We start from the raw sequence: 20,944 nt of genomic DNA, 5'->3' as shown, positions 1-20,944 counted from the left end.
AGGGCACATGGCTTCTACAGTGCACGCAACACCCATGGCACGTCTTCATATGAGCTCAGCTCAATGGACCCTAGCTTCCCAGCTGTATCAAGCTACAGGAAATCTGGAGGATGTGATCCAACTGTCCACTGAATTTTGAAATTCTCTTCAGTGGTGGACAGTCTGGTCCAATTTGATCATGGGACGGCCATTCCAAATTCCTCAGCCACAAAAAGTGCTGACGATGGATGTATCCCTCCTAGGGTGGGGAGCTTATGTAGATGGGCTTCACACTCAAGGAGCCTGGTCCTTCCGGGAAACAGGTCTTCAGATCAACCTCCTGGAATTACGAGCGATCTGGAACGCTCTGAAGGCTTTTAGAGATTGGTTGTCCAACCAAATCATCTTGATTCATACAGATAATCAGGTTGCGATGTATTACACCAGCATGCAGGGGGGCACCGGATCTCGCCCTCTGTGTCAGGAAGCTGTTCAGATGTGGCTTTGGGCATGCCATCAGGGCATGTATCTCCAAGCCACTTATCTGTCAGGTGTAAACAACAGTCTGGCCGACAGGCTGAGCGGAGTAAGAGAACCTCACAAGTAGTCACAACATGGGCGTAGCCCGCAAGATCTTCCAAGCGTGAGGCTCCCCTTCGGTGGATCTTTTTGCCACTAAGATCAATCACAAGGTCCCTCAGTTCTGTTCCAGACTTCAGGCCCACGACAGACTAGCGTCAGATGCCTTTCTCCTTCATTGGGGAATAGGCCTTCTGCATGCGTATCCTTCCATACCTCTCGTAGGGAAGACCTTGCTGAAACTCAAGATCGCGGAACTATGATCCTGATTGCACCCTTCTGACCACGTAAGATTTGGTTCCCTCTTCTTCTGGAGTTGTCCTCTGAGGAACAATGGAGTTAGAAGTGTTTTCCAACCCTCATCACTCAGAATGAAGGGTCGCTTCTATATCCCAACCTCCAGTCTCTGGCTCTCACGGCCTGGATGTTGAGACCTTAGAATTTGTCTCCTTTGTTCTTTCAGAGGGTGTCTCCCGAGTCTTGCTTGCTTCCAGGAAAGGTTCCACAAAGAGGTGTTACTCTTTCAAATGGAGGAGGTTTGCCATCTGGTGTGACAGCAAGGCCCTAGATCCTCTCTCTTGTCCTACACAGACCCTGCTTGAATACCTTCTACACTTGTCAGAGTCTGGTCTCAAGACCAACTCCGTAAGGGTTCACCTCAGCGCAATTAGTGCTTATCATCGGCGTATAGAGGATAAGCCTATCTCTGGACAGCCTTTAGTTGTTCGCTTTATGAGAGGTTTGCTTTTGTCAAAGCCCCCTGTCAAACCTCCACCAGTGTCATGGGATCTTAACATCGTTCTCACCCAGCTGATTAAAGCTCCTTTTGAATCACTGAATTCCTGCCATCTGAAGTACTTGACCTGGAAGGTCATTTTCTTGGTGGCTGTTACTTCAGCTCGTAGGGTCAGTGAGCTTCAGTAGTGGATGCACCTTATACTAAGTTTTATCACAACAGAGTAGTCCTCCGCACGCACCCTAAGTTCCTGCCGAAGGTGGTGTCATAGTTCCATATGAACCAGTCAATTGTCTTGCCAACATTTTTTCCCCGACCTTATGCTGACCCTGGCGAGAGCAGCTTGCACACCTTGGACTGCAAGTGAGCATTGGCCTTTTACGTGGAGCGGACGAAGCCCTTCAGACAGTCCGCCCAGTTGTTTGTTTTTATTTATTTATTTATTTATTTATTTATTTATTTATTTATTTATTCTCAATACACAATGCTAATACAAAAAACATACTGAAACATCAGTTACAGCTGATAATTATCCAAAGGTACATTATCCGAGTTATCATATATAGAACTGTTTGTTTAATTTCCCATTATTATAGAGAACTACAAGCACTCTGTATCGAGTTTTGTTTTACCCCCAGTTCCCAATTGCACTCAAACATCCCCATCAACCTTATATATCTTGCCACACCATACATTCCCATACACCCTAATCCACTGTCTCCCCCCCCCCCCCCCCCCCCATCCCTGTCCCAGCATATTTAGGCAGGAGGCCCACACATAAGCGTATTGATGATTAATCAACTTGGGAGAATCACGGTAGTTCTGAACCTCATGCTTGCCCACTTCCCACATTTTTGTCCTCCACACCTCCCCCGGTGGCCAGTCCACCCAGTTGTTTGTTGCTTTCGATCCCAACAGGAGGGGAGTCGCCATCGGAAAACACACAATCTCCAGTTGTCTAGCAGATTGCATTTCCTTCACTTATGCCCAAGCTGGGCTGACTCTGGAGGGCCATGTCACGGCTCATAATGTCAGAGCCGTGGCTGCGTCGGTGGCTCACTTAAAGTCAGCCTCCATTGAAGAGATTTACAAGGCTGCAACGTGGTCATCAGTCCACACATTTACATCTCACTACTGCCTTCAGCAGGATACCCGACGCGACAGTCGGTTTGGGCAGTCAGTGCTGCAGAATGTGTTTGGGGTTTAGAATCCAACTCCATCCACCTAGGCCCTTTTTTAAAATTCTGTTCCAGGCTGCACTCTCAGCTAGCTGTATATAGTTCAGACTAACCTATGTTATGTCCTCGCCGTTGAGAGGCCCAGTTGACTAATGTTCATTGTTTTGAGTGAGCCTGAATGCTAGGGATACCCCACATGTGAGAATATGCAAGCCTGCTTGCCCTCAGAGAAAGCGAAGATATATAACTGTAGCAGGTATTCTCCGAGGACAGCAGGCTGATTATTCTCACAATCCTTCCCACCTCCCCTTTGGAGTTGTTATTGTTATGTTTTTTTATTTAACTGAGCAGGCGGGAATCAGTCTGCACGGTGCGTGCTGCACGCACGCCAGAAGACTACAGCAAAACTTATTTTTTGTTTTTTTGCTGTGGCTAAATGCCGGTTCCTGGGCTGACGTGGATGTCGACCCACGTGAGGTAGTCAAGAAAAACAGGTTTTTGTTCAAATAAATGTTCTCACATTTGTACTGTGCACTGGGAAGCAAGTATTTGGAGTGAATCCTCTGTTTCCTTCAGCTCCTATTGTAATCCTGAATGTCTAATTCCCCAAAATATGGGGAACATACTATTGAGGGACATCTGATGTTCAGCATTCTAACTGGAGTGAATCAAAGTTCCTTTATCTCTTAATGTTTGCATACTACAAGTTTGAAAAAAATGTGTTGGGTATTGAAGAAAACTCTTGCTTTGATTTATCAGTTATACAAAATTAAACCATGGTGCCTGAAAGCTGGGTGTGGCCATTGCTGCTGGCTTAATGCAGTAGGCTTTTATTAGTCTGAAAAAAACAAAAATCTAGTTCCATCCACAGGTTGAACTTACTTGCCGCCTTTTTGAAGACATTCACTCAATGCTGTGTACAGTAAGAATAAGTCAAACATAGGCAATAGAGAACTGCAGCAGTAAAAATATTCAGATAACAATAACAAGATATGGCATTAGTGTCTACACAATACCAAACGAAATATTTTAGTAGTCAGCATTTATCTAGCTGATGTTTGTACCATCTTACGTATTAAACTTGTACTTAGCTGTAGCACCTTTAAAAAAAAATACTCCTTCACAGATCCGATTTCAACCAAATGATCACAAAACCATCAAAGAAACAGCTGATGAACTTAAGATTTTTGAGGGCATCAAGCATCCAAATCTGGTACGCTACTTCGGTGTGGAGCTGCACAGAGTAAGTGAGATGCCTATCATTCTGGATTTGAGAGCCAGAAGAACAGCTGCACTGTGCAGGCACAGTACGCGCTCTGTTCCCCTCATCTTCCTGTTCTTCCTAATCCTGATCTCTAAAAATGTAAATACATAGCTGCTAAATAACCTCATTTTTGGAGAAAGTCTTTTGGCCGATCCTGGGTTTTGAATTTATGTCCCAATACATTGTAATCTGCTTTTTCCATGCAATGACAGCAGTGCAGGTGCTACAAAGTTGCACGAAGTGGATGATTCAGAACTCTCCCTATAGAAACTCTGTCACTTATGCCCAGGTGATCGAAATCCTCACGCTGTTCCAAACAACACTCTAAAAATGCGCTGGAACAGCGCGGGGCTTTACCGCCCCTATGATCAGAGATAATAGCATGCAAAATGTATGTGCACTATTATCTGTGATCATAGGGTAAATTGCGGGAGGATTGTGCCTAAGTGCATGCTCGGGCACAATCCTCCCGCACTTGTTTGACAGGTCCAGGCTGTCAAACACTGGCTGGAGGTCCAAGGGACCACCAGACCTCAAACAGCAAGACCCTGGTGGCCTAGTGTTCCCACCAAACCCCCACCCCTGGAGGGAGGTAGCACACTCCTTCCTCTTCCAGCAGCGCCACCTTGAAAATGGCGGCGCCCAGCCCTGGCCAGTGCATCCCAGGATGCATTGGGCAGGGCTGGGCACCTTCATTTTCAAGGTGGTGCTTCTGGAAGAAGAGGGAGTGTACTACCTCCCTCCTCCAACAAAAGTAGGGGGTGGGGAAGAGGTCTGCTAGACTACCAGGTTGGGAGACTTGATTTGCGGCCCACTGGCCACCAGGGCTTTTTTGGGGTGGATTCGAGGGAGGGTATGGGGGGCTGGAGATCCACCAGATCTCCAGCCCCCCATAAACTTGTGTCGGGAGGGACTGGAGGCCCGCTGGCCCTCCAGCTCCCATGTCGCTGGCTTGCAGCGGTGAGTTCGGGGTTCCTGCTCCTGCAGGGGGGGACTGTATTAGGGGGAATGGGGGGCCTGCTAGCATGCAAATGCATTCTGGACTTGGCTCACCATTCCTCCCCAATGGTCTGCAAACCCTAATGCCAGCTCTGAACTGGCGTAGGGTTTGCCGTGGACAGTGTGCCAATTTTTGGCGCGCTACTCGCTTTTCATTGGAGAGGAATATGTTTAGCATGCATTTGCATGCTACTTGCACTAAGAGTCCTGTTTTGCATGCTAGTTGAGGTCAGAGCCCGCGAGCACGTTTCACACGTTCATGGACTCTGATCATGGGGCGGTAGCAAATGCAGTCGCTAGTATGGCACTAATAGCCTCTAGCGCCTGCGTTTGCTTTTATTCATCGGCCCATTACAGCTGCAAGTGCAAGAAACAATACACAATCAGACAGTTTCTTAGATGTAAAAGAGCAAGGTGGTGGTATAAAGAAAAAAAGGTGGGGTGAAGCAATCTGCATATGTTTTGTCAGAATTGTGCAGCTGTTTGAGAGGGCCTGTTTAACCTGTGCTTTTCAAGCTGAAATTTGATGTACCCTGTAAGACTTAGAAGGTGTAGAAACACGTGCCTTCAATGTGTTGTCCTCCTTCAAAAGGAAGAAATGTACATCTTCATGGAGTACTGTGATGAAGGCACTCTAGAGGAAGTGGCCAGGTTGGGCCTTCAGGAGCACGTCATCAGGCTGTACTCGAAGCAGATCACCATCGCTATCAATGTACTGCATGAACATGGCATAGTGCATCGAGATATTAAAGGTAAATTAGCAGCTGAGTTTAGCATAGCATAGTTTTGTGTGATAGTTACAAACATAAACCTCTCTACAACGTGTAGGCTTGGGGTTTTTGTGTTGGAAACCAATGTATTTTATCATTCTGGTCTTTCTGCCATTTAATAAATGGTGATTCATTTGTTGGTATTGTTCTGCTGCAGCTGTATTTAGGTTTTATGTGCCATTAATCTGGTGCTCTGAGTCAGGGACTTGCTCCATTTTTAGAGACATGATTGCCAACCAAAGCACTTCCAAGGGTGGACAAAAATGGTGGCCAAGCTGATGTGTTCTCACTGTGAAGGTCCTTAAGAATCAAACTATTTAAGAAAAGAAGGAAGGGTTGTTTGTTGGATGTACATGTCACTACGGGGCCTCTTTAAAGGTATTAACTTTACTAGCATATACACTGCAGTAGGCAAGTAGAACAACTCTTCTTGTGCCTCTCACACTTAGTTTTTGTGTCACTGCTTTTACTCAGGTGCCAACATCTTCCTGACTTCTTCTGGGCTGATAAAGCTGGGAGACTTTGGGTGCTCAGTGAAGCTGAAAAACAATGCCCAGACCATGCCTGGAGAGGTGAACAGCACTTTGGGCACTGCAGGTAGGAGGTCTGCTGTGATTTGTGATTGATCATTGCGTTGCATTTAGAAGGGGGAAGAAGAGTAATGTTCTCTTGCCAAGTTTTATAGAGTGCTTCTACATGATGACCCTGCACTGTAGCAAGGAGATTATTCTGTAGACGTCTTTTCACCCTTGAATATTTTGTACTTTCTGCTGTCTAAGTTTCAAAGCACATTACATTAGGAGTTTGTTTCATGATAAACTCAACATAGTTGACACTTTCAGTGTCAAAGAACAGTTATAGAAATTGGCAGCACTGGTGGCGATTCAGTCTCAGCCTTCCCTCTTGGTGCCTGCTGTCAGCATTATTTTATTGTGTGCAAGGCCCTAAGAGTTAGTCTAACTAAGGCTTCAGGGCGTACTCTGTGTCAGCTCTGACATTCTCTCTCTCCCCCCCCCCCCCCCCCCCCCCAAGTCTGATCCCTGGGAATGTCAGTACTGGATGTTTCCTGTATCTGGATGTTTCTACACCTATGCTTCTGAGCAATAAAACAAACCAGAATCTGCACAGGAAAGCAATAAAAATAAAACCACTGTCTCCATAAAATGTGCTAGTTCACAGGAATTCACACTTCCTTGGTGAATCAGAATCAAAGCAAACTAAATTATATCATAGGCTGGTATGTGGGAAAATAATTCAGTATTTAAACCCAGAGACGGACAAAGAGACACGAACGGACGGACAGGGGGATGGACACAAACACACCTTCAGACACATCCCTACACCCCCTCCTCCCTGCAGCCATTCCACCACTCCCCCCCCCACTCCCGCTCAGCCCTGACAGACCCTGACAGAGATGGCCACTTATTCACTGAAAGGCATCAGGCAGACTATGAGACACACCGAAGCACTGCTGTATTATCGTTCTACCCTAAACGCTGTAAGGTTTTAGGGATTTTCCTTCCTTTGAAACATTTTTGGCCTATATGATTATTTCTTTGTATGATTTGGTCAGGTCTTTAGCTAAGCAAATAGCTTTGGCAATTGCAGCCAGGAGTTTGTTTGTTGTGGCTGTGATACTGGGCAGTGAATGCTGTCTCCAAACAGTGGCTTACTAGGCTTCCTTTTTGGAGTAAACTCCTCTTTGAGGAGGACCTGGAAAAATTGGTTAAGGATTTAGGAGACTCCAAGTCTCAGCAGATGCCTGAGGATAATCCAGAAAGGTCTTTTCGGGCTAACCAGTTGCGCTCAGCTTTAAAGACTCCAAGAGGTATAGGCCAGGGCGTGCTCCTGCCAGTCAGAGACCGAGATACCAGCAGAAGCAATCCTTTTGTTCGGACAAGCATTCCTCTGCTCAGCCTTTGAGATCCTTTCCAGCCTCTTGTTCTTCACAATAATGGGTTTCTGGTTCACTCTTTCCACCTGCTGGTCAGGGGCCGTTTGCGGATTTCTATGAAGAATGGGTCAAGATCATGTCAGACCAATGGTGCTGGACATTATCAGAGAAGGTTACAGGTTAGAGTTTTCCAGTTGCAGTTTTTTTTTTCTTTGAATCCCCGTTCAAGTCTCCATTAAAGCAACGAACGGTGCTTTCCACTCTGCAAATCTTACAGTAGCTGGGGGCAGTAGTCCCTGTTCCCGCTTACAAAAAGGGAGAGGGTCATTACTCCATCTATTTTGTGGTGCTAAAGAAAGGAGACTCCTTTCGCCTGGTGCTCAATCTCATACAGGTCAACAAATTTCTGCGAGCCAAACGTTTCCACATGAGACAGTTCGCTCTGTTATAGCGGCGGTTTGTCTAGGAGAATTCCTGGCGTCCCTGGATCTCAAGGATGCGTACCTTCCACATTCCTATTTGACCTCCTCACTGGCATTTTCTTTGGTTTGTGGTCCTTGGAAGACACTTTCAATTATGGGCCATGCCATTCAGCTTTCCTACAGCTCCCAGTACTTTTTCCAAATGTCAGAGTGGTGGTGGCATACTTCTTCAGACAAGAGGGGATTAAGGTCCACCTGGACAACTAGTTGATCAGGGCATCCTCCTTTCAGGAAAGTACTTGGATTACTGCTCGAGTGATCGCCCTCTTACAATCTCTTGGCTGGTCATCAATTTTACCAAAGGTCAATTGAAACCATCTCCAGAATCTGGAGTATTTGGGGGTCCACTTTGACACCCTTTGGGGTAGGGTGTTTCTGCTGGATCTCAGAAGAGACAAACTTCAGGCCCAGATACGTCAGCTACTCCAGATTCCCAGTCCTTGTGCATGGGACTATGTTCAAGTCCTAAGCTCAATGCCTACAAACTTGGAAGTGGTCTTTGGGTTAGGGTGCATGAGACCTCTTCAGTGCTCCCTTCTGTCTCGCTGGTCTTCTGTGTCTCAGGAGTACCAGCATCATTTCCCTTGGCTCCCACAGGCAAACCTCAGCATGTAGTGCTGGCTTCAGTCCAACCATATGCTCAGGGAGACTCTTTTGGCATCCTCTCAGCAAATAGTGGTAGTAATGGATGCGAGCCTCACAGGCTGGGGTGCTTACTTTCAGCATCATTATTCTGAGGGCCTCTTGTCCAAGATGGAGGTGCTCTGGTTGATCAGTCATCTAGAGCTCTGAGCTGTCCAGAAAGCTCTAACTTCTTTTTCAGGATATTCTCAGGGGAAACCCAGTTCTAGTGCAGTCTGACAACATGATGGCAGTGGCCTACATAAACAGGCAAGGCACCTGCCTTCTGATTCAGTGGGTGGAGTGACACTTTACTTATGGTCAAGCTGGGCTGACTCTGGAGGGCCATGTCACGGCTCATAATGTCAGAGCCATGGCTGCATCGGTGGCTCACTTAAAGTCGGCCTCCATTGAAGAAATTTGCAAGGCTGCAAATTGGTCTTCAGTCCACACATTCACATCTCAGTAATGCTTTCAGCAGTATACCCAATATGACAGTCTGTTTAGGCAGTCAGTGCCGCAGATTGTGTTTGGGGTTTAGAATCCAACTCCACCCCCCTAGGCCCGTTTTATTCTGTTCCAGGCTGCACTCTCAGCTAGTTGTATATAGTGTCAGGTTAACCTATGTTATGTCCTCGCCGTTGCGAGGCCCAATTGACCAATGTTCATTGTTTTGAGTGAGCCTAGACTTCCCTGAATCTGCCTGACAGTATATCTCAGGTTATCTCAGGACATTCCACTAGAAGGTCTTACGGTTAAATTGAAGATGTTTGCTCTTGGTATGACAGAAGGGCCCTAGATCTCTTTTCATGTCCCACACAGCAACTGCTTGAATATCTTCCCTTTCTTTCAAGTCAGGTTTAAAGACCAACTCCAGTAGAGTACACCTTAGTGCAATTGGTGCATATCACTGTAATGTAGAAAGTAAATCCACTGTCTACGAGGTCTCCTAGAAAGAGATTCCTGATGCATCGATAGGTTTGATCAGTCTGTCCTCCAGAATTTCTTTGGGGATCCAACTGTACCACCCCTCTCCCCCAGGCCCTTTTCTCTTCCAAAGAAAAGAAAACAAATGAAAAAACTAGCATCAGCAAAATGGTGTCTGCCAGTTGCAGTCCCTTTCAGTATTCTTATTTTCTCATTTTTGTTGAAGGTAGCCAATTAGGAGTCCCATGCTATGAGGAATTATCTTGCTTGTCTTCAGAGAAAACCAAGTTAGTTACCTGTGGCAGGTGCTTTCTGTAGACAGCAGAATATTAGTCCTCACATACCCATCCACCTCTCAAATGAGTTGTATTCTACTGTAAGCTGTACTAATGGACTAAGGTGGTCCCATACAACAATGTCAGGTGATAACTGGTAGGCGTGCATGGTAAGGCCCCACAAAAGCATCTAGGTGCATTGAAGCTGATGAAATTTCCCATGCCAGGCTTTGTTGGTGGTATCACCCTTGCTATGAGGATTTGTATTTGCTGTCCAAGGAATAAATCTGCTACAAGTAAGTAACGTGGTTATATGGCTTTACTCATAGAAGTCTGATTTGGTCTAAACCTGGTTCATCTTCATTTTTGCTTTTTCTGCAAGAATATTCTGCCTGCATCTAGGCAATCTTTTCCAGTGCTAAATACATTCATTTTTTTAACTGCCCAATTTGTTTTGTTTTCAAGCATACATGGCTCCTGAAGTAATCACCAGAGCTAAAGGAGAGGGGCACGGTCGTGCAGCAGACATCTGGAGCCTGGGTGTGTTGCAATAGAAATGGTTACTGGCAAGGTAAACATTTATTTAATATCTATATGTTGAAAAGCAATGCAGTGAAAGACTTAAGTTAGAAAAGCAGGTAAGTTGGGAAGGGGATGAGAGAAATTTTGGGGAACTTTTCGTTACAAGTGAGATGAGAGAATTTAGGGTATCCCATCTCCCCCTCCTTCCTTGAGTTTGATCACATCTGTTTCCTGTGCTCTGATTTGACGTCCATTGTACTTCTCTGGATATCTGGTTGTCTCTACCTTAAAGTGCCAGAGGCACAAAGTATTAAGTCCACTTTCCTTATCCATTGCAATTTAGACAAATGGATTATGTCCCCCTGCTAGCACAAAATGACAGAGAAAAAAAAGTTAGAACTGATTTTACTCCCCTTATTAGGGAGCTGGTAAAGCCTTCAGCTTTTCATTATTTCTATCTCCAGCAAATGGTACAGACATCTAGAAAAGTCTGTTACACAGCACCGAGAGATTGAGACAAGTGGGCAAAGGGTTGAGACTACTTTCCCCACTGGGCTTCGATTCAGACCCAGGATGATCAGAGCTGATTTCCATATTCCTACTAGCGAAATCCTAAGAGTGGATGAGTAGCCTAATGTTTGGAGCACTCTCTGAGAACCAGGGAAGTCAAATTTCAATGATATTCCTTGTGATTTTTGGAAAGTCCTTTAACCTTCTATGGCCTCAGGTACAAATTTAGATTATAAGCCCTTCAGGGCTAGGAAAATATATTCAGATACAGTAGGTAACTTGCTTTGAGCTACTACTGAAAAAGGCATGAGTTGAATCTAAATCCCTTGCGCTGACAAATTTCCTGAGTCCACACTGTTTGATGATAGTCCTAACTAGGCGGGTCGTTTGAGGAAGCTGGAAATAAACTGGTAAGGGACCTACTGTTTAGGAACAGACAGCTCTTTAAAGTTTGAAGAAAATTTGGAGGCGGCCAAGCTCCACACATCAGGCAGATGCTTGGAGTCTCAACTGGGGAGAGGCTCCCTTTTACCACAAATAGAAAAGAAATGCCCAATTGATAACTCACTGGCCAGCAGCTGGGTTGGGAGTCACATGGTAATTAATGGTAGTAATGGTGCATCATCAACTTTGGTTGAGAAAATTGGTCAATGGATGTGGCATCATAGACTAGACTCAGCAAACTCCCTCTAAGGAGATGTTGTTGTCTGGAGACAATTTAGAAAACTGATAGAGGACTTGGGAAGTTCTGAAGTCCCAAGACTTTAAGAGGATAAACCTTAGGGAACAAGTCTCTTCTTTTTGACTAGAGGATGAATTTAGGAAGCTAGAAAATATCATCCGGAAAACGCCAGTGCCCCTTAAAGAAATAGGTTTGTTCTTTAGGGCTTCTTAGGTGATTAACCGATATGCTAATTAGCTAATAATTATTCTGGTTAGAGTTTTTGGTTTGTCTCATCTGTTTGGAGTATGATTTTTGCCCTTATTTGTCCCAAAACAAAGAAAAGGGTTCTTACAAAGGTTTTGCTGGCAATATACAAAAATGCCACATTTTGGAAATACATTACAATTTATTGGCCAATCCAGATCACAAGTACCTAGCAAGATCCCCAAAAAGTACAATACATTTTATGCTGCTTATCCTAGAAATAAGCAGTAGATTTTCCCCAAGTCCATTTTAATAATGGTCTATTGACTTTTCCTTTCGGAAGCAATCTAAACTTTTTTTAAAACCCTGCTAAGCTAACTGCTTTTACTACATTCTCTGGCAATGAATTCCAGAGTTTAATTACACATTGCATGAAGAAACATTTTCTCCGATTCATTTTAAATGTACTACTTTGTAGCTTCATTGTGTGCCCCCTAATCCTAATATTTTTAGAAAGAGTAAACCAGCGAGTCACGTCTACCTGTTCCACTCCACTCATTATTTTATAGACCTCTATCAAATCTCCTCTCAGCTGTATTTTTTCCAAGCTGAAGAGCCCTAGCCACTTTAGCCTCATAGGGAAGTCGTCCCATCATCTTTATCATTTTCGTTGCCCTTCTCTGTATCTTTTCTAATTCCACTCTTTTTTTAAGTTGTGGTGACCAGAATTGAACACAATATTCGAGGTGTGGTCGCACCATGGAATGGTACAAAGGCATTATAACATCCTCACTTTTGTTTTCCATTCCTTTCCTAATAATATCTAACATTCTATTTGCTTTCTTAGTCGCCACCGCACACTGAGCAGAATGTTTCAACGTATCATCAATGATCATGCCTAGATCCCTTTCCTGGTCAGTGACTCCTAATGTGGAACCAGAATTGAACACAATATTCGAGGTGTGGTCACACCATGGAATGGTACAAAGGCATTATAACATCCTCATTTTTGTTTTCCATTCCTTTCCTAATAAGCCTGCAAATAGGTGGGAAAATGTGGGATACAAATGCAACAAATAAAATAATACCTTATATTCTATTTGCTTTCTTAGCCGACACCGCACACTGAGCAGAAGCTTTCAACGTATCATCAGTGATGATGCCCAGGTCCCTTTCCTGGTCAGTGACTCCTAATGCGGAACCTTGCATTACGTAGTTATAATTCAGGTTCCTCTTTCCCACATGCATCACTTTGCACTTGCTCACATTAAACGTCATCTGCCATTTAGATGCCTAGTCTCCCAGTCTCGTAAGGTCCTCTTGTAATTTTTCACAATCCTCTTGCTATTTAAAAACTTTGAATAACTTTTTGTCATCAGCAAATTTAATTACCTCATTAGTTACTCCCATCTTTACATCATTTAGTAACATGTTAAAAAGCAGCAGTCCCAGCACAGACCCTAGGGGAACCCTACTATCTACACTTCTCCATTGAGAATACTGACCAATTAACCCTGCTCTCTATTTTCTATCTTTTAACCAGTTTTTAATCCACAATAGAACACTACCTCCTATCCCATGACTCTCCAATTTCATCTGGAGTCTCTCATGAGGTAGTTTGTGAAACACCTTTTGAAAATCCAGATACAATATCGACTGGCTCACCTTTATCCACATGTTTGTTCAACCCTTCAAAGAAATATTATATGTTTGTGAGGGAAGAGTTCCTTTCACTAAATCCATGTTGGCTTTGTCTCATTAATCCATGCTTTTGAATATTCCCTGTAATTTTGTTCTTTATAATAGTCTCGACCGTTTTGCCCGGCACCGACGTCAGGCTCACCGGTCTATAATTTCCCGGATCTCCTCTGGAACCTTTTTTAAAAATTGGCGTTACATTGGCCACCCTCCAATCTTCCAGTACCATGCTCAACTTTAAAGATAAATTTACATATTACTAACAATAGTTCCACACGTTCATATTTCAATTCTATCAGTACGCTGGGATGAATACCATTTGGTCCAGTTGATTTGCTACTCTTCAGTTTGTCAAATTGCCCCATTACATCCTCCGGGTTTATAGAGGTTTCATTCAGCTTCTCTGACTTGTCAGCTTTGAATACCATTTCTGGCCCCGGTATCTCTCCCAAATCTTCCTCAGTAAAGACGGAAGCAAAGAATTGATTTAATCTCTCCGCTATGGCTTTGTCTTTCCTGATTGGCCCGTTTACTCCTCGGCCATCTAGCAGTCCAACCGATTCTTTTGCTGTCTTCTTGCTTTTAAAATACCTAAAAGAAATTTTTACTATGTGTGTTTGGCCTCCAATGCAATCTTTTTTTCAAAGTCCATCTTTGTCTTCCTTATCAGCGCTTTGTATTTCACTTGACATTCCTTATGCTGTTTCTTATTGTTTTCAGTCAGTTCCTTCTTCCATTTTCTGAAGGATTTTCTTTTAGTTCTAATAGCTTTCTTCACCTCACATTTTAACCATGCCAGCTGTTGTTTGGTCTTCCTTCCTCCTATTGGCCTGTGCGTCCAGGATGGTATTTTTGAACAGCATCTACGCCTGATGTAAATTTTTGACCTTCGCAGCTGCTCCTCTTAAGTTTTGTGAGTTTTTTTTTCACCGTTCTCATTTTATCATAGTCTCCTTTTTGAAAGTTATTTGCTAACGTATTGGATTTCCTGTGTGTACTTACTCCAAAGCCGATATCAAATCTGATCACAGGGCCGTGCCAACACGGTAAGCGGGGTAAGCACCGCAGGGGGCGCCTGCCTTCTAGGGCGCCGCACTTACCCCACTTACCGTGATTCCCGACAAAATCTGCCGCCGCTGCTGTTGAGGAACAAGACCTACTAGGCTGATCCACTGCTGCCGCCAGTGCCGCTTCTTTCCACAGCCAGCATAAGAAGAAAAAGAAGCGCGGGCCCGCAGCAGCCTTCAGACATGCGCTGTCGGCTCTGCTGGTTCTCTGCCCCTGACGTCAATTTCCCGTTCCAGGGGCAGAGGACCGGCAGAGCCGACAGCGCATGTCTGAAGGCTGCTGTGGCCCCGCGCTTCTTTTTCTTCTTATGTCAGCGCCTTCCTCTGCCAGGTACTGTCTTCAGTGTTCCCAGAAGTTCTACATCTGCCAGATTTGTCAGGAGAAAGTAAGTTGGATTTATGGTGTTTAACAGAGGTCAAATTAAATTGATTTTCAGCTTTTAAAATCATTGACTTCATTATTTAAATCCCACCCTTCCAAGTATCATTTGTCATGGACCTGGAACATTTTTGAACTTGCTTCCATTTCCACATTGCAGATAGAGTGTAAGGTGACGGCTTCTGCCGGCTCTGAGCGGATATCTTTAGAAAATTACCACCAGTGATAGTACATGGCAGGAGTGCAATGTTGTGGGATAACAGCAGGGAAAATACGTTAAGTTCAAACTTGTGAACCTTATTAACAAAGCATTTCTGTACTGTCCATAGATTTGGAGCACTTTTCAAAATCTGCCTTATTAAAAATTACTTCCCCAATATTACAGAGAATTTTCAGTAGGGCAAGTGCCAGACCCACGGTTAGCTTGTCCTCAACTTATGGTGCTGATAGATGGACAAATGGCTTTAACCATTGTATTAGTGTGATCAAGGTGCAGTATTCTGCTAGCGTGTAGAATTTTCAGCCCTTTTTGGTGTTGGTTTTTTTTTTGTTTCACTAGGTTGTGTACTGGTGTTTTAGAGCCCGGTGTAATTACAGTGCTGCCTTTCCACGCATAAGGTTGTAGCTCGTCCTGTCCTTGGAATTAGTGCTGTTATGGTTTGGTGAGGTTATGAGTGTGTTTTTGCACAAGTTTGTGTATAGTGTTTTGCAGTTGAGCAATTGTGGTTAGTATATGCTTTGAGCAACCACTTTATTCTTGAGATCCACGCGCCTTGGAGCCTCACTCGCGGATGCGGAGCACATTGCCAGGCAGGTCCGGGGGGGGGGGGGGGCACGCCAACTGATAGTCTGCAGGGGGATGCCAACTGATAATCTGCAGGGGGGCGCCAGAGACCCTAGGCACGGCCCTGTCTGATCATATTATGATCACTGTTATCAAGCGGACCCAGCACCATTACCTCCTGCACAAGATCATGTGCTTCACTAAGGATTAGGTCTAGAACTTTTCCTTCTCTTGTCAGGTCCTATACCAGCTGCTCCATAAAGCAGTCCTTGATTTCATCAAGGAATTTTACCCCCACTAGCATGACCTGATGTTACATCTACCCAGTCAATGTCAGGGTAATTGAAATCACCCATTATTATTATGTTGCCCAGTTAGTTGGCCTCCCTAATTCCTGATAATATTTCTACATCCGTCTGTTCATCCTAGCCAGGTGGACGGTAGTACAATTTTCCCCTTTACACATGGATATTCAATCCATAGGGATTCTAAGATGTGTTTTGTTTCCTGCAGAAATTTTTAAATCTATTTGATTCAAGGCCCTTCTTAATATACAATGCTACTCCTCCACCAATTTGATCCACCCTGTCACTACGATATAATTTGTACCCCGGTATGACAGTGTCCCACTGGTTATCCTCCTTCCACCAGCTCTCAGAGATGCCTACTATATTTAATTATTTTTAATTATTCCTTTAGTTTAATTTATTCAAACTCTCCCATCTTATTTCTTAGGTTTCTGGCATTCACATATAGACATTTCAAACTATGTTGTACCTATTTACATCATGCTCGGTAGTTGACAGTGTTAATTTGCAATCTTTTGTTTGATTTTTATTTAAGGACACCTGATCTACTGTGGTCTCTTTTGCAGCCTCGCTATCGGGATACCCTGTCTTTCCTGTTTTGGTAATATCTTTGAAAGATGCCTTCTTCCGACCCATGTGTTTTTGAATGACTATCGGCCTTCCCCCAGGTTCTAGTTTAAAAGCTGCTCTATCTCCTTTTTAAATGCCAGTGCCAGCCGCCTGGTCCCACCCTGGTTAAGGTGGAGCCCATCCTTCCAGAATAGGCTTCCCCATCCCCAAAATATTGCCCAGTTGCTTACAAATCTAAAACCCTACTCCCTGCACTATCGCCTCATCCATGCATTGAGACTCTGGAGCTCTGCCTGTCTCTTGGGCCTTGCTCGAGGAACGGGTAGCACTTCGGAAAATGCTACCCTAGAGGTTCTGGATTTGAGCTTTCTACTTAAGAGCCTAAATTTGGCTTCCAGAACCTTTCTCCCACCTTTTCCTATGTCATTGGTACCCACATATAGCAAGACAGCCAGCTTCTCTTCAGCACTATCTAAAATCCTATCTAGGTGACACGTGAGGTCCGCCACCTTCGCACCAGGCAGACAAGTGACCAGGCGATCCTCACGTCCACCAGCCACCCACATATCTACATGCCTAATAATCGAATCACCAACTACAACAGCTATCCTTCTTTTTTTTATTTTAAAATTCTAACTGTGTTTATCAATATCCTACAATTTCTCATTTAAAACCAATCTTTACCAAGCACAGAATAAAATAATGTCACTTACCCACAGAAATGTCCTCTTCTCTCAGAACTTCTTAAATTTAAGTGGAACCTTTCCTCTCTATATAGTTTGGAATCTAAGGAGACTGCTTCAAAGAAACCCTTTGAAGCTAGCCCTGTAATCAGATTGCCCTTAGTAACCTTTGCAAATATTCTACTTCCTCACACCTTAATCAACACCTAATTCAGGTCAGTAGCAGTGCTACCTCTCCAGCAGGCAAGAACAGAAAACAACTTTCTTCTAGGACAGTTCAAGCCTTGCCCCCATCCCCCCCCCCTTTTTTTTTTTTTTTACTCTTGACTGTCAAGTCTCTACCTCTAGAGAAAGTTTCAGTCAAAATCTATGGGGGAAAGGGCTGAATACCATGGAAACCAGTCAACAATGCTTGCTTCTCTCTCTCTTATTTTCACTCCCTTGCAAGACTGAACTAGGCCCCTCCATGTTCCCCAGAGACTATCTGCCAACGCTGTGACAGAAAACTCAAGTCCCAAAACCACGGGGAAAAGGGCATGGAGACCAGCCAACAAAGTCCACTTCTCTTTCCATTCCAAAACTCTAACTGTGTTTATCAAGATCCTACAATTCCTCTTTTAAACCCAATCTCCAAGTTACCAAGCACAGAATAAAACTATGTCACTTACCCACGAAAATGTCCTCTTCTCTCAGAACTTCTCATTCGGTAGTAGAAAATGCTGAGACTGACTTTCTGTTATCAGCCTTTTCCCTGACCCCAGAAAGGCCTCAAGCTATGTAGATTGATTGCTCTTGGGGTTTTGAAAGACCCCAGCTACCAGCTGTATGCCTGATCTTCTAATATAATAATTTGCACCTCCAATGTTCTGAAGCTGACTCCATGGCAGTGAAGCCCTGTAGTGTTCGTAGGCTTCATAATCGCTCTGCCCATGGTAACGCGACATCAGAAGAATCCCTCCCTCTGATTTCCACACCCCCTCCCTCCGATTTCCAGACCCCCCTTCCAAGTTCCTGACACCTGGACCCCCCTGCCGCGACCCTCTCGAGCCCCCCTTCCCGCCACAACCCTCCCCTGCCGCCTACCTGTGCTGGCGGGGGACCCCAACCCCCGCCAGCCAAAGTCCTCTTCTCGGCCGCGCAGTGTGGACGAATGATCTGATCAAGTTGCAATCTGTTTGTGTGCGTGCATCTGACGTCCTGCACACAGGACGTGAGACACACGCACACAAACAGATTCAAACTTGATCAGATCATTCGTCCACTCCGCGTGGCCGAGAAGAAGACTTCGGCTGGCGGGGGTTGGGGTCCCCCACCAGCACAGGTACGCAGTGGGGGAAGGGGGGCTCGAGAGGGTCGCAGCAGGGGGTCCAGGTGTCAGGAAATCGGAGGGAGGGGGGTCTGGAAATTGGAGGGAGGGAGGCGGGGTCTGGAACTCGAGGAGGGAGGGAGGGAGGGGGGTCGGGAAGGAGGGGGCTTGGAAGGAGGGAGGGGGCATGGGAGGGAGGGAGTGTCTGGAACTCAGTGGAGGAGAGGGGTTTGGAACTCGGGGGAGGGACGAGAGGGGAGCAGGGAGGGAATGCACCACCTGTACTAAAAATAGAAAAAAAAAAGCGGGGGGATGACCCTGGTACTTGGAGGAAGGGAAGGGGGGGTGACGACAACCCTGGAACACGGAGGAAGGGGTGACACTGGAATTGGGAGGGAGGGGCGGGGGCCCCTGGCACACACTCTCACACACGCACTCTCTCTCTCTCACAGACACACTCGCAACCCGTCTCAATCTCTCTCTGTCACACACACACACACTCGCACATTCACTCTCTCTCTCTCTCTCTCTCTCTCTCTCACACAGTCACTCTCACACATACTCTGTCAAACATACACACTCCGAGGAAAACCTTGCTAGCGCCCGTTTCATTTGTGTCAGAAACGGGCCTGTTTTACTAGTTAACAATATTTCTTTTAACTGCTGTATTTCAATTGGCTTGCTTATAGAAAAGAAAATACAATATTTCATAGTCTTGCAATTGTCCATCTGTATTCTGTCTAACCCTTTTCTTTGTGTTTTGTTATCCTTGAATAGAATGGGTTCCATTACCTCACCTGTGGGTTAGGCTATAAAAACGTATCCATTTTTAATCTTAGTTTAGAAGAGACGAATACCCCTGCTGGACACTTCTTCTCTGTTAACAAGCAATGCAAATCTCAAAAATTTTGTTTATAGAATAGCAATTCAACAATATGCATGTTGGTATGGCAAAGCAAAAGCAATGTGCAAAACTTAGCAGCTAAACTTACCTCAGTGCTTATCAGAAAAGTGAGGTAGGAATAGCGGTATAACTAATAATTATTCCTGATAGAGATACATTCCTAATATTCCTTAACAGACTAACAGTGGCAACCTAAGGAGCCATATGCTAAAGGTCCTGAATCACACTTGGAGCTTAGCAATGGTTTCTATCTAACACTCGAGACCATAGGAAGGCAAACACTGACCTCACCTAAATTATAGGGTGCATGTGGAAGAGCCCTTGGCTCCCTTGTTGTGGCAGGTCTCACCTCTCCCTCTGGGCCTCCAAGCTGATGTTTTCACAGCTGGCTCCTGGATCAGCCGTAGCTGATTGCACATGGTGGTGTATATAACATGCCTCTGCTCTGTGGTGTCTTGATCCGTGTTCTTGATGTAAGGCTGCAGTGGTGTAGCAAGGGGGGGGGGGCAGTGGGTGCGGTCCACCCCGGGTGCATGCCGCTGGGGGGGGGGGCGGGGGGGGGGGGGGGTGCCGCGCACCTGTCCGCTACGTTCATTCAGTGCTTCCTCTGCCCCGGAACAGGTTACTTCCTATTCCGGGGCAGAGGGAGCATGGAAACGAACGAAGCGGACTGGCGCGCGGCACCCCCCCCTACAGCGGCATGCACCCGGGGGAGGGGGGTTCTTTCGCCAGGGGTGTCCTTTCGCCGGTGGGGGGTCGCGCTGCACCCGGGGGCGGGGCGCATCAGCGATCTGCCCCGGGTGTCAGCCCCCCTAGGAACGCCACTGGAAGGCTGTCTCAGGAATGAAGCTGGAATGCACACAGCCCTTCTCAGGAACTAATTTTAGTTGTAGCTAAGATGCTACCCGGTATTGGTTCTCACTCTGTACAGCATATTCTTGCAGTTAAGGTTCATATTTGAGCACTGAGTGCTTATGCGCTCAGAGGTACTCAGATGAACTATGTGTTTGATGGTAAAGTAACATCCATTAGAGAAAGGTGTGTAAGAGCCTAAAAGTTCTGCAGCTAGAGTTTCTATCTGATATTACATCTACTTCCTTCCCTTGTTCCTTTTCCTCCTCTTCACTGTCTCAAGCTCTCAACTACAGTCCATCATATGGTAGACATTGCATCACATGTAGAACAATTGTCTGATTGGATGAGTTGTGCACACAATGTCTTGCTTGCACCAGATGTGTACGTGGATAGTAGATGAAGTAAGGCCTTGGCTAATGAGGGCCTCTGAGCTGGCCAGGTGGTAATTTTGCTGTCTGATTAATATAGGATTACTCACTAACGAGACAGCTAACAAGGATTATCTCAGCTCTGTATCTATGAAACTCTTTCCCCCAAAACGTCTAACAGGAAGATGAAACTGCAAACAGTTCTGTCTCACAAACATGGATGATGTTGGTGTCCCAGGTGCAGTGCACAACAGTATCATGACAGGATGGCTGTGCTGCAGTCAGAGTTTGGTTCATAGGTCTCAGGCTCATGCAGGCCTTATACATGCATACAAACAAGTACGGACAGTATATACTTATACAGTTTCCAGTGGGCAGTCCTTTTGTTGTGGCAAAAAAAGGTGTTTAGGAAAGGTGG

At 45.2% G+C, this 20,944-nt stretch overlaps 1 protein-coding gene across 1 annotated transcript in view; it reads left to right on the top strand.

Annotated features, from left to right (window-relative positions):
- Positions 1 to 20,944, top strand: part of MAP3K4 (mitogen-activated protein kinase kinase kinase 4) — a 540,168-nt gene that overhangs the window by 497,688 nt on the left and 21,536 nt on the right. The window contains 5 exon segments of the mRNA XM_030198101.1: positions 3,599 to 3,715; positions 5,328 to 5,487; positions 5,980 to 6,102; positions 10,170 to 10,238; positions 10,241 to 10,275. Coding sequence (XP_030053961.1) covers positions 3,599 to 3,715; positions 5,328 to 5,487; positions 5,980 to 6,102; positions 10,170 to 10,238; positions 10,241 to 10,275 — 504 coding nt within the window.

The sequence above is a fragment of the Microcaecilia unicolor genome, chromosome 3 (assembly GCF_901765095.1).
Source record: "Microcaecilia unicolor chromosome 3, aMicUni1.1, whole genome shotgun sequence".
NCBI lineage: Eukaryota > Metazoa > Chordata > Amphibia > Gymnophiona > Siphonopidae > Microcaecilia > Microcaecilia unicolor.
This window is presented reverse-complemented; position numbering and strand designations above follow the sequence as displayed.